Source organism: Hermetia illucens, chromosome 2, assembly GCF_905115235.1.
Source record: "Hermetia illucens chromosome 2, iHerIll2.2.curated.20191125, whole genome shotgun sequence".
In the NCBI taxonomy this organism is placed as follows: Eukaryota; Metazoa; Arthropoda; class Insecta; order Diptera; family Stratiomyidae; genus Hermetia; species Hermetia illucens.
In genome coordinates, this window is record NC_051850.1 from 115,364,867 (window position 1) to 115,391,743 (window position 26,877).

Sequence of the window (26,877 nt, forward strand, 5' to 3'; positions counted from 1 at the left end):
AAAGTAAAAAATCAACAGTTTATTCATTCATAGTTAATTTATGTACATTTCATAACAAAATAATTTAAAAATAACACATTAAACAACATCACAACAATCATCACAATCAATATACAAGTCATCTCACACAAACTATCTTCGTTACTCTATGAACACATTGGTATTATCCGAAATCCAATCCAGGTAAGAGCTTATTCTTGTAAAAACCGAGGGAAATCCTTTGTCACATCCTAGGATGCTACCAAATGATGTGATTCCAACTAGAATTTGTGTGTCCGAGAAATAGTCCCATACGATCAATGGTCCGCCAGAATCTCCTGAGCATGTTGATCGGTCGTAGGCTCCACTTACACAAATATTCGTTGGCTGCAGAATTTTCGGGTACATTTTTCGGCAAAATTTCAGATTTATAACCGGCGCACGGAAATATCGTAAAACGAAAGAAATTTTTGAGTCTCGAGAAAACTTGCCCCATCCAGAAGCAACAGCTTTTCGTCCTTCGAAATTTTCAAGAGTATCGGAATAGGATGGCAGGTTGATGGGTTGAATTTTATCTGGAAAAATTAGAAAGGTTAAGATTGTTTGGAATGCATGCAATCTGTGGAAGAGAGGGGTTTCGTCAATAGCTTGTTTAGCAAAACATAAATCAAACGACTATGCTAAAATATTCTCTTTCTCAGTTATATAACCCTATATGAAAATGATTAGACCCAAATTGTACCAAAAACATTCAAATTGTACCAAAAACAATGCAACGACGTAGTCCTGCTAGAGCTTTGTTTAGAAGCTAATCATTCAAAAGAATGAATTAAGGAAGTGGATTCCGGGAGCAACGAGATCCAGACAAATTCGTCAAAATGTTAAGGTTTCTGGTTTCTATCCTATGAGTATAATCAATAGAAGCAGAAATGGAGGGATTGGATTCACATACTACGAAAAGGCATTGATATCATTCACGCTTTTCTTTGGAATAATGGACGCAGGATCAAATATTTCCGGTTTTCACTAGAATCTGGTCTTTCCTTAATGGTATTTCATCAAGGGTATAATGTCATTTAACAACACTGATTATCAATATTTGGAAACTCCGATAATTGCTTCAAGACATCTCCAAATATTCCACTCATTCCCAATTATTATATAAATTCAAAAAGACGCATTAACAAAGTAATCTACCACATGATGCTTCATAAGTTTTTTTATTAAAATTCCGGTATCGTTATACGCCGGGATGATTTATTATATGATGATTTATTTATATTTATATTTGTCGGGCATGTGAGTTACAGATATTTATGGTATATGCAAAATACCAATCCCATTGTCGCTTCTTGATAATACCTTTTCTCCAATCTTTGGGAAGCTACCCAAATTCTCAGCATTCTTGGATAAGTGGAAGTGGAAGTAGCACAGAAAATCCATAGGTTGCGAACTGCAATTTCACGGCGGACTGTTAAGCCCCGCGGCTTTACTCCACTTCGACGCATTGGTCCATTACCATCTATGTCTAATACCTCTGTCAGATACGGCTACCGAGTAGAATAGCACAACTTCATACTTGAGCCAACAATGAGTTCTGCAGCGATATCGTTGTAATCACAACCATTATGAAACTCCTAGAAGGAGGCTGACGGAAGGTAACCGGCCAAGAGCAGCAATTTTTCGGTAGCATATGCTCTCAGAGAACTATCCCACTTCTAATGGAATGAAGTAACTTCCGGCGAGGCTTCGAGGCAAGAGCCACTTCACTTGCAGATCCGGGTCTGATCATTCCCCTCGAGTATGTGGGTCGGAACCTGTTCAGCTTCGTGTCAGAGTGAAATTAAACGACGTTATACAATTAGGTATCATAATGAAGTGCTCCTTCCACTCTCCACTCTAGCCACGCAATTACTCTTACTTCCGTCATGCTTTTGGAGTACAATACCGGAGTTACAGAAAAAGAAAAAGACTGCTCTCCAAGGTCTCATCATCCAACTTCACTTACTACTTCATGTCCAGCATCTTAAGCTGGAACCCTCACTGATTTTGGAGAAGTGAACATTTTAGGGGCTCTGATATTGTTTGCAAAGAGCATAAGAACATTCTGAAAAGTATCCGGTGCCCGTGTACAATGTTCAAAGCTCCTACACGAGAAATCAAGCCCTATAAGAGCCGCTGTTGATGCTTCGCTAGCAAAGTAGTTAGTCACATTTTACGGCAAACAGATACTACTTTCGAGAGAAGAATCCTCCGAAGAATTTTTAGCCCCCTACATGAGGATGGACGATTCCGTAGCCTACATAATGACGAAATCTACGAGCGATACCATGACCGGTAGTGGATAAAATCCGGCTCAATAGGTTACGGTGGGCGGGTCACTTAATCCGCATGGCTGAGGATGATCCCACCTGGAAAGTCTATAAGGGCAATATCCATGATAGAAAAATAAGACGAAGCAGACCCTGCCTAAGATGGAGCGATGGCGTAGGTCAGGATACCAGACAGCTTTTAGGGATATCGGGCGCAAAACCGGGTTGTCTGGAGTTCCTTATTAAGGCAGGTCTAGACCGGATACCGGTTGTTGCGCCCTTGATGATGATGATGAAAGACTACTTTGATTGGACCCTTCATCCTCAGCTGAAGGTACGATAATCGTCTCAGTGAGATATATATAGAGAATAATATTAATAAAGCTTGCGATTTCTCTACATTCGGCAGGAGTCTTTGAGTGATATAGGGATATTCAGACTATGCTATAGCAGACTGAGCGCCAAAATAAAACCTCCTGATAATGCTTCGGTATTTCGGATGTAAATTAGATGATTAAAGATATGATTAATAATGCGTCAGTTTTTTCATAAAATAGATTCGGAAAATAAAAAACCCCGGCAGTTCGCATATGAATGATTTTGTTAATTTTTTTTTAAAAGAATATTTTGGTAGTTGATTGTTTGTGCAAAGTCGTATATGTAGTGTATATCGTGTCGACTATTCATTTTAATATCATACAGACATTTTACGTCTTAGGGTACAGAAAATTTACGCAAAACAGAAAACTTTGAGCCAATAAAACTGCGCCAGAATTAAGAGGGTTTCCACTAAACTTTCCAGTAAGAGGCACATTATTACAAAATTTGGTACTTCTAAAATAATAAAATAATATACTACTATTAACTTTACTTGCACACATATGAGAATGGTCGCATATTACTTTTTGGATTTTTAAGTTGGATAGTTTCTGTGCCTCCTCATTCAAATCCCCCTTGCCTATTCCCCACTTTACAACGGATGTCAAATGATGTTACTGCAGGTTGTAAGAGGATTCGGACCTACTAAAACCATCCTCTATTTTCCACATATTTTCTTACGGATCCTTGTGGGGTAGGTTTTGGTCTAAGCCAGTACGTTTAGGTCATGCGTCCGAAGCACTTTTCGGGCTCGTTTCACTTTTTGGAATTTCTTTCAGATCGCGAACGTTCACCGCAATCCTATTCGCCTCTCACCTCAGCATTTCCTCTACAAGGTAATGCGATTCGATACTTGATAGCATCGTTCAGTCTTCTTCTCGTCTCCAAGAACCTCAGCCAATGGAACATAATGTACTTCAAGTCCCCGGATGTAGTAGTGCATTCGAAACAGTCGGGAGAATCGTTCAATCCGAAGCGATGCAAATAGCTCCCATAATCACCGTGCCCCAGAAGGGACTAAGATTTCATCATCTTTGCAATAAGAAGCCGGCGGCTAGATTTTCAGGGCTAAAAATTTGAAATTACTTCGGCATCAACCTAGCTAGAGATGATGATGGCCCTTAGTGCTTTCTCTCTTGCATAGTCGAAGTGATGGGGTATTTAAAAATCGATTTTGAGACGACGTAGGAGATTTGTCTCTGATCGACACTGTGCTTTTGCATTCTGTAAACCCTAGTGATAGTAAACCCGGATTACGTGGGGAATCGGTACTAATTCTGACAGGTCCAAATTGGGGAGTATCGTAGTCGTGGAGTGCTACGAACTAACGGAGATTCTTGGAGTGAGTGGAAAAGGGTGGTTTTACGAGTAATTGCACGCCGTTGAAGAGGGGCATCGTAAAGAAGACTTTTGATCGTGATGCTAAGATAGGGTCTGACATCACCCCGCTTGGGCATGTGATAGGGAAGCATTGTCTCGATAACCATTAACATAAGAGTAGAAGGTTTGTAGATTTCTACAAATGTCATCACACCCACATACTGACCTGACATTAGTCTGTAAAAAGCAGCATCAGTACAAAACTGATCAAGGAGGTAAGTCGCTCCCGAAATATATATATTTACGTTTAAAACCAAAAATTGCATTTTCAAACATAAATGTTGACTCCCCGTCTTATTTTCACTAGTGACAGAAATCACTTTTATAGTGGAATTTATTCATGAAGTTGACCCACATTAGGCAATTCAGAGAAATAATGCCGAATTAGCGGAGATCATTCATTAATTCAAATTAAAAGAGAATTGGGAGAATTGCCTGCCAACAGATGGAACTTAGATATCGCGCAGTTGCTGGTCAAAGTGGGACTATCTGAGACTCCTTATACCAAGCTTAGACAGTAGAGATACTATGGAAAAGATCAGAGAGAATTTCTATTGGATTGCATAACAGTAGAAGATTTCAGAGTGGGTAAGATCATTTAAACAATATATAGAACGGCCGAAGATATAAGCGCCAGAGGCAAAGTATCTCTCTAGCAATGTATTCATGTACCTTTCTGGAATATTCAGCGAGATATAAGAAAGCATGAAGTCTCTTCACAGAGCCAGTCCATTTTTTGAGAAATGATGTGATATATGTCGGTTACTAATATGCCTTGAATATAATTAAATCTTCCACAATTGATTATGAAACCAAGTTGTAACAAATTTGTAGAACGGGTTTTTGTTAGTAAGTTACGCAATCTTGTGATACTGATACATGGGAATGATGTGTGAAATTGGTACTAATTTGAATAAATGCCTCAAACGCATTCCGATTACGAAAGTCTCCAGGCTATAGACTTGTTCGCTTCAAATGACAGTTTCAAAGGAAAGACAGTTTTAACTAACCGAATAACTAAGCTTTCTTCTTCGAGTTGACAATTAAATGGGAAAATGGGGTTCGGGGTGAAAATTATGCGGATTCTCCATTTATCCTTTTTTCCATAAAAATTTCTACCTTGGCCCTCTAGAGAACTCCGGGCCCGGAGGGAATCCGGTGGCGCCTGAAATGTTGCTTCAATCGGTTTCACCCTCTTCTTAGCGGTGTTGGCTGTGGCAAGTATAGTAATGCTCAGGAATCTTCAAGAAATTCAACCCCATTTATATTTGATACACCTTGGTTAGAAACGACATTTTTTCCGAGAAGCTTGCTTCTGAAGCTAGGTGACCAAATGTATTTAAAATAATTGATTTCATCGCACCAACTGAATGTAAAAGTTGCTACCAATGAGATAACAGGATCGCACTACAAAGGTGCTGAGGGGAACCCTGATCATAATTATGATGTTTAATGAGTATTATTCAACTCGGGATTCTCTTTTCCATGACTTCCATTGATGTTATGACTAACACAAACCTGAAAATTCTCTATTGCCTGATAAGAAGCTCGAGATATATTTAAAGGGGAAAATTTGTACGACGGTTTTGTATGTGTCTCTCTAGTCAGTAGATGAGTTTTAAACTATTCTATTGGATGGTACGCTGAATTAAACCAACAACGATAGGATGCTAGACAAAAAGTTTGTTGGTAACTACTGCTCCTATCATGTTCCACTTTTACTTGCACTTTCGTGTTGAAATTTCTAAGATCCAGATTGAGATTAAATTAAACTCCTATTGCCAATGAAGTTTTTAATTGCCTAGCTAAGATACCGATTTACTCAAAACAGCTTATCCGAATGTTACGAAATTTGGTGATAATGTGTTGTCTGTGAACCCCTTTACATTTTTGTGTTTAGTTTAAAGGGGCTCTCCATACATGCGAAAGGGGGATGTAATATATTTTTCTATAGAACATGGTAATGGTAATCAAACGAAAGGGCTCGATTAGCATTTTGGCCTGGTTCTCAGATTCAATCCAACCGAGAAATCTGAAAAAATTCACAATGGTGCATCTATACGAAATTTAGGCCTTAAAATACATCCCGTTCGAATATCCGCACAAATAAAGTTAATAATATTATATTATCATGTTTTAGAAATTCACCCGAAAATCCCCCTTAAGCCCATTTTAGAGACACGCTAATAAGGGATAACATAAAGCATAGTTTTGGGAGGAAATCCAACTATCATTAATACAGTCATAGGAAGTGAAACTTCCCCACTTTATGTGTATTTCGTGCATTCTCAAGCCACAACAAAGTGAGCTCATATCAAGCAGAATTCTACGTAAGAGTGACTTAACTGTGATGCTTTGTCTAGTACCCACCTATCCCTAATCATAATCATTTATTTTTACAGTACGAACTGTTAAGTCAATTACTTTACTTCTTCTTGACCCGATGAGGGGTCTTGATAATCTTTTATCGTAGAAGATTGAAACCTCTTTTGTCAATACAGTATCATTTTGTGAAACTGACCTCGATTAGGGTGTGTTAATTCTTCTAATTAGTCATCATATTTTGACGCTTTCTTTGAATAAAAATGGTCGCGGCTATGAAAGGAGGAGTGATAAATAGCTTCAGTTTAAATAGCTGTAGGTCACCGCGGTGTTGCCGATTACTCACTGAGAAGACTATCATGAAATGAGAAGAAAGAAAAATTTAAGATCCGGTACGGGTGGATATAGCCAGGCTCAGCTGGTGGCTCCATCGGTTGCAGCTACGTAATTTCGATCACCATCAAGGAACATCTTAAATCAATGATGAGATTGCGTCTCGACTTCTCATATGTCGTTGCCGCAACTACAATTATTTGTGCATTGTAGTACAGTTGCGACAGTAAGGCTAAAGTAACAGAACGTTTTTGCATTACTAGTTTAAGACTCCGAGGAGGTATTATGGAAAAGTCGTCCAGAATTTCTGGTACGAAAACTTCATTGGAATACATGCTCGGTTGATGTATAGTATAAATCAGACCATCATTCGTTTGGACTAATTTCTCCCCTTATTGCATGTTATTCCCTACCACTTCCCTAAAAAGAAATCTGTATAGGACGCCGCAGATAATGTCTATTATTTGTTTGCCAATAAACAAATTTGTGACATCCGTTATTACCAAAGATCAACGGGCATTTCAAGACCAGGAAAAGACGAAGAAGAGGGACATCAGGAGCTGCCAAGTTGGATCGAGTTGCAAAGAGCAACGCATTATCGCCTCGGTAGTTGTACACGGCCATGAGAGAATTCGATATCCCGACTAATTTGATAAAACTGTCTAGGCCCTGGTCAATCTGTGAGCCCACATAGAAGCAGGATTCACCATCAACAACGATCTAAGAAAAGGGGATACCCAATTATGTATACTTTTTAACTTGATATTGATGTAAATACGAGAGGCACCATCCTCTTCAAGTCAACTCAGCTACCTGCTTATGCTGACGATATCCATACTATAAAAGAACAACCCGAGATATGATTGGTGCGAGATATTGGGCATCATATTAAAGGAGGCAAGATGGAAGACATAGTCGAAATGTCACCACCAAAAAGAAACGAAACGAAACATCAAATCTAGCGACAAAAATCATGGGATAACAAGTATGATGACAAAATCTGCACACGGGTGTTAGTGTCCGATAAAGCCTACTTCTACTTATAATACAAAAACTGTTTCGCTGAAAACATTTCACCATCGGATTAAAGCTCTTATTGTAAAGACAGTGAACTTGTCAGTCCTCATGTATTCCTCGGGGACTTGGGTTGTTAGTAAGAAAAATTGCGAAGTACATCCTTCACTTCTGTGAGTGTAGGTGATGGAACAGGTGCCTGTATAACCTCTGCTTCTTCGATATCCGGAAGCTGGATTGTGGCATTGAGTAGTCTCTAGAACAGGTACTGAAAAGTGAGAAAAAGTACTAAGGCATTGATGAACTTCAATAAGGACTAAATTTAGTACCTTTGGTATTATTTGTCAACACTGTTTGATTACCTTACGGGAAAAGCAATTATTGTAAACCCAGAGAAGAAGCCTTGGATTGGAATGACTATACAATAATTAACCCAGCTAAGAAAAAGGATATGCTTACACCAGCTCCTCAGTAGCTTGCCTATGTCATAGCTGCACAGCATCCCTTTCTTGGCGAATTCCTACTACACTATATAACATATTGTAGCGGTCATTCAGGTAACGTGTGCTCGAAATAGGTTCTCTAATCAGCCAAAAGATATTATTATCGGTTACATAACATAAGCTAACCCTTCTTCAGATTCCGAAATATGAGCTTCATTAACATTCACGCCCCAACAAAGGAAACTGCAGTGTCGCAGAGGGGCATATTCTACGAAACAGTGGGAGGAATTGTCGAAGCCTGCCCCAGCAATGAAATTAAAATCAGCCAAATAATAAGGGAGCCCGTGTTCGGTACGTCGACTCTCATGACAAGCATAAGATCATCAATGACACCAGACTGCGATCTATTCAATTAGCAACTGGTTGGCGTGGGAAGAGATGCAGTCACCGACGTGGGTTTCTCTAGGCCGTACCCCTTTCAACCAAACCGACCACAAGCTAACCGAATGCCGCCACCTACCAACCTTGATAAATGTCAAAACATATGGGGGCAATATATATTCGTTGAACTGTAGCGCCATAGAAAAAGGTGAATAAAGACTGGAATCATTATCCGGTTGGCATGATGAAAATCAGTTGAGACTGAGACACGGAAGCCTCCACAACAAAATCGTCCATATACCCATCAGGGAGAAATGGATGCTACAATGACTAGAGCTACCACATGTCCTCGAAATTAAGTATCGACAACTGACCGAATTTAACACCGCCGAAGATAGCATAGCAAGTACAAAACCTCCATGTTAGAACTCAGTATCCCGACAGAATTAATTATACTAACTAGGCTGATTGTGACCAATGTACAAAAGGAGATTAAAGCAGCAAGGTCGCTTTCGAGAACTTTCATCATTAACGAGGGATTAAGACAGGGCGATGCATTATGCATGCTTTTGAACCTGACCTAAAAAGAAGTGGATCGCGAGCTGATGTAAATACTAGAGTCACTATCTTATTTAGAGGTGTAGAAACTACTTTCATTCAGATAGAGCAGGTGCTGCGATATCTTCGCCAATACATTAATCAAGAAAAGACAAGATATATGATGACAATATCGGCACCAAAAACAAAGACAGCAATAACATCAAATATTACCGGTCAACTAAAGACACTTAAGATAAGAAATGTAACTTTGAAACCATTGATAATTTCTTCTACCTAGGGTCGAAAATCACAACCGATAATAGCTATGACGACAATATCCATGCACGATTGTTGACCAAAAGAGCATCTTTTAGCTTACAGGAAATCCTCCGTTCAAAATGTCAGAGAAAGTCGCAATGCGTGGTTTATTATACATCTTAACTTTAGTATGTTGTTCAAGTCTATAATCGACAGGAACTTTAGTAGGTTCCCTACTTACTGTTTCAACCTGGCAGAATCTCATACCAATTTGGAATTCCCCTGCTTGAACCAAAGCGCCCCCTATATTCCTCTTCGAGGTTAAAGAAGCACCCACACTGTATGTGATCACCGCAACCCTGGCCCTGTATTCTAGTGTTTGTTAGCTTTCTTATGAGTTTGCCAGCTACCATACCCCACTTCAACGGTGGTGGTACTACGCTCTGTGGGCAACCTTCACTAGTATTCATGACAATTAAGTTTCTACTTGTCGGTAGTTCTATTTACCTACTTTCTAACAACCTTCCAAGGGTATTTTCAATTCAATTTCAATTTATCAATCAAGACACCTCGTACCACTGAACGCATGTGTTGTCAAACGCTCCTTCGATCTCTAAAAATCATCCCAGATGGACAGAGAATATGCCTTGTCGTGATCGTGTCCTATCTTGCCACCTCTCATGTATTTATCAGAGACTTAGGTTCTTAGCTAAAAAAACTGTGAACTCGCAGTCGCGTTTGATAGGACAATCCTCTGAAAAATTGTTGGTCCCCTACAGTAGGAAGCACCATCCCATATTTTTAATAACGATGAAATTAATGAGTGATATAACGACCATCTGATTGGGGACAAAATCTTGCTCAATAGGTGAACCCCGAAGCAAAACCGGGGTGTCTGGAGTTGCGTCACTAGGGTAGGGTTTTTCCAAATACTGGTTGTTGGGCTGTTGATGGTGATGACTCTTTTATTGTTTTAGTAATTGAAATACCTGCGACCTTAAACTCAGCCATGTTATTTACATAGCATGCTGGTCCCATGGTTTGAAGCAGCGTATTTTGTACTATCCTGAGTGAAGCAAAAATAGAATATCAATATCAGTAAAAAAGATAAATAAAGTATAGTTGGAGTTATTCTAGTAAGCTGAATTCTACTAATTTCTGTTGTGGCACGTCACGCGGTAGGCCGATCAAAAAAATGCATTCAATGATGTGGTGCCAAAAGCTCTCTATTTTAGTAGCCCACATACTCGATATGGTGATTTGAAGACAGGCTCATGAAGCTCACCATTATATCAGTTGATCGCACTATTCACTTCATCAACGCATAGATACCACAGGCAGGTTGACCTAATGACGAGTAAGATGCCTTCTCGCTACAGAGACCTGTAACGTTCCTGCTGATGACTATATCGTCATTGCGGACGACTTTAATAGCCACGTGGGTGAAAGCGCAGACGGCAACAGGTGCTATGGGGAAAAAGGTTTCGAGTGGGCAACCAGGATGGCGAGTGTATAATCGTTTTGCGGACGCTCATGACATTGTATTCTTCCACAAGTTTCTCAACGGTAAAAGGTTGGGCAGTTGGCAAATTTACAAAAAATGCCAACCGGAAAGCAAAGATAGCGTTCGCTGTTATCCGAGCGGTCCATTACAAAGCTCCCTACGATAAATTGGACACTCGGCATGGATACGCCCAAAACCCGACATCAGCGTACACAGAATATCGAGCACTTCTGTTGCGTTAATGACAAGAACGGTACTTTGCTTACCAACCGACGAATCACAACCAATAGATGGCGAGGATAATTGAAGCAAATTTTAACGGAAGAATTCGTTCATTCTCCACTTCTGCAAGTATCGTCAACATTCCAGCAATTCCACCTATCAGCGCCACTGAAGTGGAGGAAGCAAAAAAACAAATGAAATTGGGGAAAGCAACAGAACCTGATGACATCGGATCTGAGCCCTGGATAGTGAAGCCCAGTGACCCAGCACAGTAGCTCAGCGAGTTCTTCAATCGTGTTATTGAGGAAGGTAGAATGCCATCTGACTGGCATGCTCAGTCATGTGGGGTATCCAATGAAAGATCTCTATTAGTTTTGACATTTGAAAGCGGGGTTGAAAACGATCATTTCAACGGACCCATTCTCAGAAACTACCCAACCGAAAAATCTCGAATGTGGCAAGAGTTCGCTAAGAACTCAAGTCTCAGCGGTCTTAAGGTTGTAGTTTCCTATCTTTATTCTTCCTGTTTCACCAATGCGGTTTGATGTTGTTGGTTGGTTGGTTTTTAGGGGCCAAATGTACACTCAAATGTCTTTATAAAAGAAATACACAAAACCTTTCATACCTGCAGCGTCCTGCTTTCGGTTTCCCGACTTGTTTCTTGTTGTGGACACTGTTACACAGGACATCCAGGGCTCTTTTATATAGATGCTGTTTGCCTAGCGTTTCATAGCAAAAACGGTCTAGTCGCCTCATGCAACGCGGTTTCATATTAAATCTGAATAAAACTGAATTTTTGTCGACCCCCATGAGACAGGCATTATCACTATCATTGGCAGTGATCTGCCCAAAACTGAGCGATTTAAATGTCTGGCGCAAATGCTATCAACCAATGGAGAATGCGTTATGAAATTGCTTAATTGATTAGCGCAACCTGGATGAAGTGGCGTTCAACAACTAGTGTTCTTTATGATCAGTGCTCAATCAACGTCTCGAATCTAAAATTCACTGCAATTTCATCGGCCCTGTCGCCCGCTATGGTTCTAAGTGTTGACCGATTATAAATGGAGATAAAGATGTTGCGTTGAGCTATCTGTATATCTATATAGTGTTGCACCGTTGTAGAAAAATCGCAACAGAGGCGTCTTGGGTATGGTATGGTCACGTAATTCGTCCTAAAGAGAAATCACTTGCAAAGAGTGGTCTGAACATCGAAGATGGGAAACAACCGAAAATCTGGCGGAAACAACCGTGGCTTGATACGCTGGACGGGGATTTGAAACCTTCGCGACTGCATCCAAATAAGGCGTTTGACAGAACAAAAGAGCGCAACCGATCACGACGGGTTGACGCGGCTCTTAAACGGGACAAAGGGTTAAGAAAAAGAAGGAGCTAATGGGTTAAGAAATCGAAATAAAATTCTTAATAATGTTTGCTTGAAACCATTAGAAACAGCTTGTTGAGTAGCTTTGAAATACCCTGTATAATCATATCCCAAAATTTCCCCGTTTCCAATTGTTTGCCTCTGGGGAGTTCTGCTGACATGGCGACAGGTCATTGCTAGTTGGGGTATAATCCTTTCTTCAGAGCTTCCCAACAAGTTTCCACCTGGTTTCTGGGTAAAGGTTTTCCACAGTGGGGTTTTTCGCAAGCAAGAAATAAATAAATAATTGGCAGCTCTCCATTTCCTATCTTGCCGAATGGATCCCAGGCACCGCTCGATTAGAAATGTTTTTTGGTTGGCTAAGCCCAAATATAAAAGATCGCCCAATAAAATATTTTTATTTGGACGTTGCTACACAAACATCTAGAAAACAAGGAAAATGAGTTGCCGCGGAAATGCTCCAAATATGTCGTTGGCGCCGATGTTACATTGTTCCAATACCATAGAAAGTGCAAGACGTGGTCAATAAACTAGCATCGTAAATTAAAAACACATTGCGATGGTACGGAGCAAAAATGCAACTTTGTAAGGTGCGCAATAATACCTGTAGCCATCGAGTAAAGAGCTATTAACTGTGATTAAAAATGGCTTAAGCAAACTAGATGTGTACACAAGAAACCAAAAAATACCACGAGCAAAGTTATGGCAAATATCAATTACGTTGCAACTTTTAATTTGACTTGATGAGTCTCGGAATCAATTACTTTCTTTCGTTACGAAGAGCTTTGGAGTTCAACCCATATAATCATTGCCGTTGTGAGGATTTGGAAGGAGACATTTATTTAATCTTGTGCTTTTTACCGATGCATCGTGGTTGAATTTTACTTTACATCCGTTTTATCTATGGTAGAGATCAGTCGTTATATCTGGGTCTAATATGTTTTTGATGTTATTAATGATATTGTTTATCACATTCACATAAAGCTTTTAGGGTTTTGTGTAAAACAAAACCTTATTAAAATCGATCCACTCTATATCTGTCTGTCTGTCACACACACTTTTCTCCAAAACGGCTAAATCGATCCGAACGAAATTTGGTGGATAGATGGGAACTATGAAATCCCACGCATACAGCGAATGACATAAATTTAGGTGGATTTTAATGCGGGGCTTCCCATACATGGAAAGGGAGGATTTTAAAAAATTTCAACGGATATAGTTGTGTAGGGAATCAAATGAAAAGTCTCGATTAGTACTTTCCGAAACTGATATTAGTTTTGGTGTGAATTGCAAAGTGGGTCGATTAGCGCTCGAAGCCATAGAGGGCAACACGGAGAACGACATTGCGCAGAATTACAGACATTCGCTGAAAGCTAGCTTTAGAATGCCATTTCGTCCATCAATTCATCATTGGCTAATAAGATTGATCCGATATATTCAAATTGTTCAGTTCTTGGCAGGTGGCTGTCACTTACAGTGATGTCGCTGTTCCGATGGGAGTCAATCGTTAAAAATTCTGTTTATTTGGATCCAATCAAAGACCGTGCTTGAGCCGAAACCGCTTCTGAACGCGACAGAGGCTGAAGAAAAGACAAGAAGAGAATTTGCTCGATATCATTTTCTGCATAGAACGTGTAAGGCGCTGGTCGTTGGAGATCTTGTGTAATTTTGACCATAATAAGAGCAATAAAGAGTGGCGACAGAGGACTTTCTTGATGTACGGTTTCGATATACGTGCCAGATTACGAACTTCGATTCCATCGTGCTAAACCATATATCCTTTATACAAACTCCTTTCGTATTAGATGTTGCCACAGTCACAAATTATTTCTAGATCCAGAAATGAAATATAGGGGCTGACGAGTGGGGAATTCTGCAGTCTTTCAAAAATCGGGCTTGAATCACGGCAATGAATAAAGTCACAAAATCGGGCAACAAAAATGCATTAAAAAATCTTCATTTCGATCTTTCTGTTTCGAAAGTGCTTCCTTGTCATTCTTCTTACCGGTTGAAGGACTCACTAAGCCAATTGTAACGTCGTTCGAGCCGATGGTTTACCGTTATTTCATTTTTGACTCAGCAACTTCTGTAAGACTGACGTGGAGGTCCCGGGTGGTTAACCTGCTGTGTAGGCATAATCCTACGGTCTCCTTCGGACACGGAAATATTGAGCCCCGCCAAGACCAGCACAGCAATGTTGGTTTATATTTAATGCAGGCTCAGATGCAAAGCGTATCAAACATCTTCGCCGCAACTAAGGATTACGCCGCCCGAATTGTATAGCCAACTCCACACTTGAGCCCACAAGAAGCTCTGCTCGCGGTATGGGCGCAACCGCAATCACTATGAAATTCGCAGAAGGGGTTCAACGACAAATAATTGGGTCGAGAACACATCTTCCAGGAATACTCCCAGAAAATATGTTCGTTCAGGACCATCCCCGTTCCCATCTAGCACCGAATAACCTCCGGTGAGGCTTCGTGGCAAGAGTCCCTTCAGATAAGTCCCTTGCAGACTCGGATCTGATCGCCCTCTTCGAGTCCGTGGGCTGTGGCACTGATAGTTACGTCCTAGTGATTTAGCATGAGTACCTGACGTGTTGGTTTAATCATATGGTCTTCTTGAGACACAGATTCATTTTGTGACCACAATTTGAGCCCCGCTGTGATAAGCCCACTTGTACTAGTTTTTACTGAGGACATGCTCAGCATTCATACTGGTGGATGCAGGACCTACATAAAGCCTCTACCGAACGAAGGAGTACGGCACCCGGGTTGAACAGTACAATTTCACATTTGAGCCTCAAAGGACTTGTTCCGCGACGTGAACATAACCACAACCCCCATTAACCCCTTCTAGGCAACCAACTGCAAATAATCGAGCCGGAAACAAAACATCCCAGGAATTCTCCTGAAACCTGTGAATTCGAAGGGCTTTCCCAGTTCCTATGGTCACTTCAGATGATTCCCGTCTAGACTCGGATCTGATCGCTCAAGGTAGGCCTTGGAGCGTTCGTCTACAGGATGACGGTTAGTAAGTTAATGTGAATAGAGCGTTTCGCAGTGTCACCACGTAGAGATTCTCCTTGGCTACTTAGTGTCGATTTGGTCGACAGGGTTGCTGTCTCGTCTGCTTCCTCGCCACCCCAAAGCATCTATGACAGTTGCAATTTCGCCAAATATCAACAATGCTTGCAGGCGTGGTGGATAAGCAAATTCTTCCTTTGAAATCTGCGCGAACTATTTACACCGTCTGTCGTCGTGGCTGATTCGACGCTAAGCAACATTCTATTCTTATTATTGACACAATAGACGTGTTCGATACCCTATTGTTTTTGAAAATCTTTCTCGCCGTCATTGAAATCTGTGTAGTATGCTGCTCAGGCAAGAGCAATTGCCCAAATGGTTACAGCCTATACATCTGCAGATGAGGCAACTTTTTAAAGGACCAAGAATTGACTTCATCCCTGGTCCAAATCTCACTAGTTGCAGAGGCATTTGTGTGGTGAATGTGTGTCGGATACTAGTCGGTTCACCTGTAAATTAGTGTCTGAGTCAAATTAGGCTAATAAGGACGAGTGAGCACAATGCTGACCACATTGCGACCGACTTTGTACCAAAGGCCTGTAACGCACCGCTAATGTTTTGAATGAAGTGCCATAACACGCTTCAAAGCCTAGATCTAATTGAATTGTTACGCCAACGGTTATTGTTATGAAAACTAGTAAATAAATATAAGGCCGTGACTGCCGGCGTGTTTGAAAGCCATTTGGTATCAGTTGCCGTTTGCATTTCTGCGAATATGATCATTAAGTTCGCTCACAATGACGTTATATTCAACGGCAAGGATGTTACGGGTCTTAGTGTCGAGTATTTACCAGAAGGCGTCTTTCTCGGCATCAGGTCGACCAATCTGTGGTGCGTATGTGGTGAAGAAATAAATAGTACAATCAGTTGATATAATGGTGTGCTTTTTGAGTCGATCATTAAATCGATCGAAATCTTCAATGACATCACGGCCACTTTCAGAAATGGCAATACCAACACTATATCAAGTGCGCCGGCTACGAAATTAGAGGAGTTAATAAGCGGTTTTGCGAGCGCAATGCTGACCACATTGCCTCCTAGTGTACCGTTACGGTCTTGAATGAAGTGCTCTAACACACTTCAAGGCCCTGATCCAATATGGATTGTTGCGCCAACGATTATTATTATTATTATTATAAGCGGTTTTACCGCGGTAGCATTCTATGTCGCAGCTCTTGGTATCACATTGAATTTTCTGCGAAGCGCAGATGTCGATGCGTTTCTTCCGCGAGGCATTTGTAAGTTTCTCTGCCTTACCTACCTGAACGTAACTAGATCCTTCATGTTAGGCATCATCCTGGCCAAAGACGAGCTACTTGTTCCTGCTTGCTCCCTTCCATAGTTCAAATGCGTCTTAAGATCAGACTGGCATCGATTATCGCTCTAGGCATTTCGTGATCGACTGTGAGAGAACATTGTAGTCAGCAGCCCGAATAATGAAGGTATTGTTTTTCCTGCTGTGTATTGTACGAATGATTTCAGTTCCATGTGGTTCCTTGCCGTGATGTGTGGTGATTGAATATTATACTAGATCGCGCATCATCATCCTCATCATCTTCAACGGCGCAACACATGAAGGTCTACTTTAATAAGGAACTCTAGTTATCCGGATTTGCGTCCAGGTTCACCAATTTGCTGTCTGGCCTACGCCATTGCTACATCTGAGGCAGGTTCTGCCACGTCTTCTTTTTCTACTGTATATATTGCCCCTACAGACTTTCCGGATTTTTTGGAACATCCTCACCCATAGGGATCACCCAAGCGATCGTGGAAATCCTCATAAATTTCATCATTATATAGGCCCTGTAATGGTGCATCATTATGTAAAGGATCCTCCTCTCCAGTGCAGCTACTCCAAGAATTGAGGCTGCAGTCGATATAGTACCGATTTTCGAAGGTATTGTTGAGCCTTTCTTTCCTTTGGTGGGTTTGCTGACATCCGAAGAGCCCATTTGTCTTTTTCCTACATACTTTTTTAAGCTTTTCTTCTTGTTTATCTATGAAAAGTTTGAGCATTTTGTGCCCACATTGCTTTAACAGAGAAATACGATTTTCCAAAATGCGACTGTTTTGTTGATGATCTACTAGTTAAGCAAGGAAAGTGCTAGCTTTGATAGATCCGTCCTACTTTCAAGCCCCCACTGAATCAATTAGAATCCATATTCCTTTTTGAATCGTTCATAGCAAGCAAGCCAGTACTATAATACCTTAGTAAGTAGTAATTGTTATATATCAACCGTCGAAAACCTGCTAGCTTCTTTCCAAACAACAATGTTTGGGCAATGTTATCAGCACGGCAAAAATGCAGAATATTAGTAGATGGGGTAAATTTCATTATGTTTGCGTTATGTTGTGCTAAATATTTAGATTCGTTCGAAGAGACACAGAGCTTGATTGCAACCACGTATGGAGTGTTTGTCTTCGAATTTTTATTTGAATTCTGAAAGAGAGGGTGCCATTGTAGCTTTCTATAGGTCAATGGAATACGGGTCCTTGCATCTGGCGGCTATAAGGTCGCGCCATATGAGTTTTTGGAAACAATTTTTCTTTGCATTTATGCAAATGAGGAGTATATTTCATAACTCTCGGTATGGATTTTCTTGTAGAAAAAAAGGGCTGTTTGCCAGTGAATGAGTTCCAATAGTTGGCAGTAAAGGTTTTCTGAATCCTGAAAGGAAGAATGGTGAGCAGTAGGACCTCTTTTCTGTGTCGGATTGAGGAAGTGGAAGAGCCGAGTATTAGGCTGAAAACGGATGGCTGTACTGAGATACTATGCTTGGCTGTCCGGAATACTTTGTTGTTCCTTGTTTTAGATGCTATAAATATGAGAATACATTTTTGTAGTCTATTACTATGATGAGGTAGAGATGATTTTTCCTGGTTATCGAGAAGATCAAAGTGGTTGGTGGAGACTATTCGGCTGGAAACTTTGGGAAGTAGCACGATGATACACCAAACTGCCTGACGAACTTCCAATGCACGTTTTCCCATACATAGCTAAAATCCAAAACATTTGGTCACGTATTCCGAACTTCCAAGATAATATCATATATGCACATATTGAAAACATAATTATTATGCTCATTCTAAATAAGCTTTGCCCATAATCGCTTACTGATGGTAGAGTACATATATATGTAACATATCCATTGTATATCCAAATTGATCATATACATCTGAATATTTCTTCTTTACTTCGTAGAAGCGAATATCACTCGAAAATACACGAACATATTACTCTTATTTATGTATATATTTAGATACATAAGAAAAAACCGAGACTGATATAAACAACTAAAGAAGTTGGTAAACCGGGAGCGAAATTCTGCGGGAATGGAAGGTTTTGTGAATTCCTTATACAAGGACATTTGAGAGGGCATTTGTCCCATTTCCGTCTAGCTCGCAATGCTTATGCATTTAAATTGTCAGATCATTCATTTTCATGTTAATAATAATGCAATTTCTACAAAACTTAGTAGTATCATGCTCCATGGTATACAAAACATGATAATTATAAGATAAACTTAAGGTTGGTTTCCAGTCAATTTCTAAAAAATGTGCCTATTATGAATAGGGTAATATATGATTGTTTGATAATTTTTTTAAACAGATATCGATACACCACATCGTTTTTCAGATATTTGGGTCGATTAGTTTCTGAGAATGGGTCCTAGAAGTAACTGAACAATTTCGGACCACCGCATTCCTCCCTCTACAACTAAAATTAACATCGATTTCGGAAAGTATTAATGGAGCTCGTTCATGTGATACCCCACAAGAGTATACTGGATGAAAAAACTTCTACATTACCTTTTTGCATGTATGGACTCCTGAAATTCAGCATGGGACTATGGTACTCAATGCGCTCTCCCAGAGTGAATCTTACCTGTTAGTAACTTCTCCTTCCTTCCAAGGAACAGGCAGCAAGGGAAGCCAGAGACGTGAATGGAACTGACTTGATGCCAGTTCGGTGATCGAATCTATGCAAACCGGACACCACAAATCAGTCAAGGTGCTAAGTGGAAAATAGACGAATGCGAGATGAGAATTTTCATGGATGAGAACATGGGACCTGCGGTACCTCCAAGTGCGGCTTCTCTCAGAGAAATCAAACACGAATGGATCGAGTTTCTGGCGGTACGGTGTGAGGGAAACCCCGTCACACGCGAACTGGGGCATACGCTTCTCACTGTTTTCCATAAGACATTAGACTAAGTTTATGTCTAAAATGCAAAGATTGGTGAAATCAACGTGCATCATGCCAAAACCTCCTCCTTTCGATTGGCAGCGAGGCTGACAAAGCTACAGGACTTCCCCTACATATTTCTGGTGCAAGAGCCGCGGGTTCGTTTTAACAGAGTCTGTGCATTGAATCAGTAAAGAAGCGTAGTAATTGACCTAACAATCTGTACCTCAAAAGTGTTAGAGTTAATTACACACTACTGGACGAGGTCTCACTGTCAGATCACCGATACCTAGAATTCAATCTGATTATTGCGGGCGAACAATCTGTAGTAAAAAGAGGGAACCCTAGGAAAATGGATTGGACAAAGTTTAATGAAGTTCTTGACAATAAAGTATAGTTCCCTAGCGACCAAGAACTCCTTTGGTGCTGGCAGATTATTTGAAAACTCTGAATTGCATACTTTTGGAGTGCTATGGTTCCTTGGAAGAACCGGGAACTGCAAAAACTCAGGAAATTAATCAGGCGACTTCTGAACCGTGCTTGTAAAAGTAATAAGAATGAAGACTGGTTAAGTTTCACAAACTCGCACCGTCAATATAAGAGGCTTGTTAGGTGTTCGAAATGAAATTCCTTTAGAGCGTACTGTGAGGAACTTGGAGGCGAAAGAGAGACTTCAAGGTTGTGTAGAGTTCTTAAAAGGGATGAAACAGCTAAGTTGGACTCTCTTAGAAAATCCGACGGTACTTGCATGAGCTCCAGACTGGATTCAGTACAGACCCTCCTGGAAGTACACCGGCCGGCAGAACGGGTGAAAAAAGTGGCAGGGGGAGGGTTGACGGTTCTTGCAACCTCTTCAACACGCAAGTGCTGCAAAGGGAACTGGAACACTGCGAAAGCAGTTGTTACCCATGAAAAGGTTAGAGCTGCCATACTGTCCTTTGAACATTTCAAAGCACCTGGCATGGATGACATGCTAAAGGAGGGTATGAAACACTTAGAACAACCTCTAAGAAATATTTTTGGAGGATGTCTTGCTCTGAGCTACGGGCCTTCCTCTTGGCAAGAAGTTAAGGTAGTCTTCATACCGAAACCTGGGAAAGATGACTATTATAATCCAAAGAACTTCAGACAGATCAGCTTGACTTCATTCTTGCTGGAAGGTTTGGAGAGACTGGTGGAGCGTCACATTCGTGGAAAAGCGCTCTTTATTCTTTGGTTACAAAGATAGAGGATGCAGCTTTGAATGATGAGTACGCGATGGGGGTGTTCGTGGACATTGAAAGGGCTTTTGATTGCGCCCCTTTTCAAAAACTTTGTGATGTCGCCAGAGCGCATGGTATTGATGATGCTTTAATTAAGTTGATCCATGCTAACGCAGAGATTGCTGTGCGCTAAGGTGGGTGTTGATCGCTATCTGACTGCAGAAGCAATGAAAGGCTGTCCTAAAGGAGGTGTGCTTTACGAATTACAAAATTTGCTGATACATGCTCAAGCTTATATTGATGACGTGGCTATGCTTGCTGTTGATTGGGATCTTGGGAAGGTGTATAGATATACAACGTGCTGTTGATTTGGTAGACAGTTGGTACCCTGAGGAGCAGAGAGAACTGGGAAGTCCCAGAAGAATGCGTGGCGGGATATACGGAAGTCTTGTACACCGATAGCTCAAAAACAGAACAGGGTTCGGGAGCCGGAATCTACCTCTTGATAAAAAACAAGCAGTGGGCTTTTCCTGTGAGACAATATGCAACAATTTTTTAAGCCGAAGTTTATCTGATCCTAAGGGCGGCAAACTAGATGATTGGCGAGCGGTTGAGGGGCAGGCGCTTCGCAATCGGCAGTGATAGCTAAGCTGCATTGAGGGCGTTGAGTAGTCATTCGATCACCTCGCAAATCGTTCAGGAATGCAGAAACCGTTTGAACTCTATCTCTATATTCAATACGGTGGAACTACTCTGGGTACCTAGTCACTGTGGTGTAGAGGGAGATGAAGTCTCGGATGCTTTAGCAAAAGAGGAGTCAATCTTCCCTATGCCGGGACCGGAACCAGCAATTGGAGCATCAGTAACATTGGCTAAGTCTGTCTTCAAAAACTGAGAACAAGTTTCCCACAATGAAGGTGGCAGAATCTAAATGCTGCTCGACACCCCAAACTTCCCCTGCCAGAACCGAACCTGCGGAAAGTTTATCCTGTCGAAAAGCAAGAGGACTTGTGTGTTTTTTTGGGAAGAACAAGCTTTTTAACACTCTAACTCTGTAGCGGGAAAAGATAGAGTGCCCATTCCAGTTACCAATTTCCCTTAAACAAGTGGGAAAATATACCTGGTAATCAATTCGAGATGATACTGGCTAATTTGACGAGGAGGGACTCCTGTGACCTAAATCAACTTTGTTAACGATAGTACAATTTCTTCCGGTATGGCGATCCACATTCATCTATATTACAAAAAAATCTTAAGGAACCATCACCATATATTATTAGTAACTTTATTGAGCAGGTGGTGACGGAGAAGAAGGGGGCTGAAACACTAATAGAACCAAGTTTGTCAATCTGACTGGCCACAACACTCTTCTTATTTGCATTAATGGGCAGAACTTCGACGAAATTTGGAAATGCACCAGCATTTGAGGCGGTTCCGTGTGGATATTCTCCATGTACTATATGGAAGAAGTATATGGATTGTGACTGTTACTTGAAAACTTCAAGCTTTCATCATATTATGCCTGTGTCGTGTTATAGAAGTATTTTGACCTAAGATGAAAACAAATGAAGAAGTCCACTCTAAAAAGCATTTAACAGGGGGAGGATCTACACGCATGTTTGATTAATTGCAGTTACGCTATAAATATTTCAACGACTCCCTCCAAATAGCTTGCTGGCATTGGAGGTAACCATGGAGCAAGTGCAACATTTAGGCTCTATTGCAGGACTGATTGGTTCCTCATTACTCGTGGGAATAAAATCGGGTACATTACAAAAAAAAAAATTATAATCGGGCCCCAAGGACCCGAAGACGTGGTTCTTCGCCGCTGGACGTTTTGGCGGTCATGCCGTCGTATAGTTAGGACGAAGGAACTGAACGAAATTATCGTTCGCGTCTATTACCGGGTCACGGTTTTATGTTCATGTTTCGGAACAGAACGTCGTCAATCAATACCATGATTAATAATTGACTTGCTTTTCGAAAAAGGGCAACACAAATTGCTCGAAGTTCCAGTTTAGCTTGGCGTGTAGCCGTCAATTTCCTGTACTGACCAAAAGAGCAACTCAAACACTCCATTTGTAAGGCATCCCGGACATCATTGGAAATTACCGTCTCTTCAATGATATGCCAATTGCAGAAATCCTCGAGATGCTAGAACTTGCGATATGTTCCAATCGTATCTTCAGATATCAAAAGAACGTTGAGCGAAAGACAGAAAATACTCCGTTAATTCAAAACCAAAGAAGATTTTATAAATATGACACTAACAGCATGGATTCGAACCCAGAGCCACGAGATTGGAAAGTTTACGCTCTACCCCCTTAACCATGGAGCCGAAATACTTTTGATTGATTGATTTTAGTAGGAAGCGGGGTATTCTGCAGCGTAAATTAAGGGAGCCATTCCAGTCCTTCTATACGTTCGATACAGTGGGCTAACACTGATTTAGAATCTATCAATTAGCGGGTAAGCTGCCGAAAAATTGAGGATTACTATCCCACGTCATCAAGGGGGAAGATCGAGTACTTGATTCAAAACCTATGGAATGTAGTTGATTGGCATTCTTTTCGGGAGATTTATTATAAAAAACAATCCTCTAGCCAATTACGTCAGGCTATCGTCATGGCGGATAATAATTGTTTCCTTTGAACTTGAAAAGCAGACAATGGTACACCTTGTCGAATGTAACAGTATCTGATGACATCTCATCAGAATTCTGGAAAGCGAATAGCTGGGGTGCAATACTGTGGCTCAGTGTATTCTTCAATCGGGTCATTCAGAAAGGTAGAACAGCATCTGACTGGCAAGAAAGTATCACAATTCCAATACGGAACAAGTTGGGAAACCGGAAGCTAAACGCTTCAGGTATGAAGTGAATGTGTACTTCGTTTATAAAGAGATTTGAGTGTGCATTTGTCCGATTAGTACAAAGCACGCAATATATGCATATATTATGTGAAAATATCCACTTTCAAGTTGTATTCACATTCAAATTTGCACAGAAGCGTCAGCTTTGACCTATTATGACTTTGTTAGTATAATAATACTGCGATTTCCACCAAATTTTATAGAATCATGCTCTATGCTGCAGCCTCCATTTCGTGATTCTAAGATAAACTTAAGAGGGGTTTTCCTGCCAATTACTCAAAATTATAGTAATATACTATTATTAACTTTATTTCAACAGACCTTTTTATGTAGAGCATTTCGAAGCCTAGGCACCATATGGTGGCAACCTCTTGATTTTTTCCAGATTTTTCGATTGAGTAGTTTCTGAGAATGGGTCCGTTAAATAAATGATCGCTTTCAACCTCCCACCCCCCCGGGGCTAATCTGGGCAGAAAAAACAGAATTCAGGACAACAGCCGAGGAGTTAAACAAATTTGAAATACTGGCTTGCGTGTGTATCAGTAGGGGCAATATTCAACTGCATGCCTGGAAGTTCTTCTCGGATTAATTCTTCTTCATTTGCACCTACAAATGTAGACAAACAAAGTGAGGTCGGGGGCATCAGTGAGGCGGGGAGCTGTCTAAATTGAAGGAAGATTTTGTTTTTACAAAACCTTAAAAACAAAGGTAGTCCAGTAGAATCTTCATATTGCCGTCTAATCTCGTTGCAGTCCCATACCATGCGAAGTTTGGAATGCATTATTGATAACCAAATTCGCAAAATCGTTGAAATAACCATACACTGAATATACAGTGCTTTATGCAGTTGACGTTTTCCTAGTGTCTCATAGTGAATTTTTTGACGATCGATCCTCATGAAATAGACTATCACTGTTAATGGCAGTCACCAGCCCAGAACTGAGCAATTTAGATATTTGAACTGCGAAATTGGAGTTGGTTAGGAACTATCTTCTGTCGATATAATTTGTTGTTGTAGTGCTTTTGGCAGCAGATGGAACGTTCATTCGGCACTGCCTAAGGAGTATAGAGGAATTCAGTACCCACATCTTTTTGCAAACATATGTATAATTATGAATGTAAATTTTGCTATTCATCCTACTCAAATTGCTTTGGTTCTGAAAAGGAAGCCAACTGTTGATAAAGACCAGGAAAATTAGCCTTGTGGGGAGCAGAACATAGAAAAAATAACTGTCAGCGTTAATTGTTTGGTGGAGTGTTAGTTAAATTATAAGTATTTTGGAAATGAAAAGATACGATTGGTAAAACTAAGTATACTACGGCGCTGACAGATGCTCTAGAGGGTACAGTATCTACCAGCAAGCTATTTAAGATCTTTATTTTTATCAAAGATACGAACCGAATACGATGGTAGTTTCCAGAGTCGTAGAGAGAAATCTGGGCCTTCAATGAATATTATGTGGAAAAAGGGGCCTTGGTGTAAATTGCATGGATGTGGAGTAAAAAATATGTAGACCACCCAATTATCCTATTGTCATTAGAATTTCTGGCCCTGGAGGAAATCCCCCGCTCCTGTGGAATACCCTCCTCTTTCCATCCCCACTATTTTCATATTTGAGTTATGCTTTATAAGACATATCCAGGATTTTTAAATATTTATGTCCATACGGCTTTTGAAGATTTATTATAATTTTATCTAGATGACTATTCCATTGGTTTTGAGTAGCTCTGCCATAATGATGCATGTTTCAGTCATCGAAAACAAATAGTAATAATAAATTATCCTTGGATTAGGAGGGGGATCATGGCGAAAAAATAAGTTCAAGATTGCTTGACTTTTAGCATGGTAAACTCCATTATTTAGTACATCAGTCAAGAAGTGGAATGAAAAAAGTAGAAGAAAGGAGGAAAAGTCAGTAGAAGTCACTTGGAAACGTCAGTAGAGTCACTTGGAAACGATTTAATGCAGTCGCATAGTAACTACCATGAAGCCCTACAGTTTCCTATCTTCCATTTCATTCTGAAATGAAATAACTGACAAGAAGCATATTTTATGTGTTTTCTAACTTGTCCTCAACTTGATGCACTAGTATCTTACATAAAATTCGTTAGATCAATCCGTTTATCTGACATACTTGGAATAATATCGGAGTGTTCACACTGTGATATAATTTTGAGCTTCGTCATGCTTTAATCGTAAAATTATCCACTTTTTCCGAAGGCAAACATGGTATTTATCTTTTGCATTTTTTCAAAGCCACTTACTGCTTTCTTTGCTACTGTTGTTTTCATTCATCGAAAAAAGGGAAACTAATGGCTTTTGCATATCAATAGCTGGCTTTATAGACCTTAGCATTTGTAATATTTTGGAATGGCTTCAACACATATCAAATGTTAGTAACTTGCAAACTACTATATTGTAAAAAACGTAATCTTACCGTTAAATGTGATTACTTTTGGTAGCCGAACCAAAGCGATATCATTCTTCAGTAGTCTAGGCACCCAATTGGGATGCACTAAGACGTTTCTTCTAGACACAGGGTAGCGTTTTTGACCAGGTTCCTTCGAATTACGGATTTCGTGAGCGCCCAAAAAGATCAAGATGTTTAAACTCCTATAAACACAAATTGTCACAAGTTAGTTAAGGCACTGAACTATGCACCGATTTAGTGGTACCTATCGACACAATGCGCTGCTGTTACAATGAACCGATCGGAAATGAGCGCTCCGCCGCACCAATGTTCGCCATGCGATGTCCTTATCAGGAGGCCCACCTGGTAAGGAAAACTATGCGGTTCAGCAACTTTGCCGCCGTAAATCCGTTTTGTTGCCGGTACTCGATCACTGGCATCGTCGTCACTGAGGTAATCGTCTAGCGATTCCGGAAACTGTAACATCGGCTCCACTTGATCCCAGTCGATCGGCGACTCTTCCGTTTCTTTACCGCGAGTCTCGATAAATGCAACCGCAATCGATATACAAACGAGCGTAGTAAATCGCATTGCCTACGCACACGAACGACATTTACTACTATGAGGTCCAAGACGAACCCCAAACGCAATTTATACTTGGGTCGTCCACT

At 40.6% G+C, this 26,877-nt stretch overlaps 1 protein-coding gene across 1 annotated transcript; it reads right to left on the reverse strand.

Moving 5' to 3' along the window:
* On the reverse strand, nucleotides 1–26,877 carry LOC119648921 (chymotrypsin BI-like). Its single transcript, XM_038050826.1, has 3 exons — nucleotides 26,472–26,877; nucleotides 26,234–26,409; nucleotides 1–554 (listed from the first exon to the last, which is right to left on the reverse strand). The coding sequence occupies exons 1-3, from the start codon at nucleotides 26,795–26,797 to the stop codon at nucleotides 142–144; spliced, it is 915 nt and encodes a 304-aa protein (XP_037906754.1). The 5' UTR covers nucleotides 26,798–26,877; the 3' UTR covers nucleotides 1–141.

What these genes read in the sequence shown, in the direction of transcription:
- LOC119648921 (XM_038050826.1), bottom strand. Translation starts at nt 26,797, where the DNA reads ATGCGATTTACTACGCTCGTTTGTATATCGATTGCGGTTGCATTTATC. An exon ending in GCAGCGCATTGTGTCGATAG is followed by an intron (nt 26,410 to 26,471) that starts GTACCACTAAAT and finishes TTGTGTTTATAG; the next exon opens with GAGTTTAAACATCTTGATCT. An exon ending in AAAAGTAATCACATTTAACG is followed by an intron (nt 555 to 26,233) that starts GTAAGATTACGT and finishes TAATTTTTCCAG; the next exon opens with ATAAAATTCAACCCATCAAC.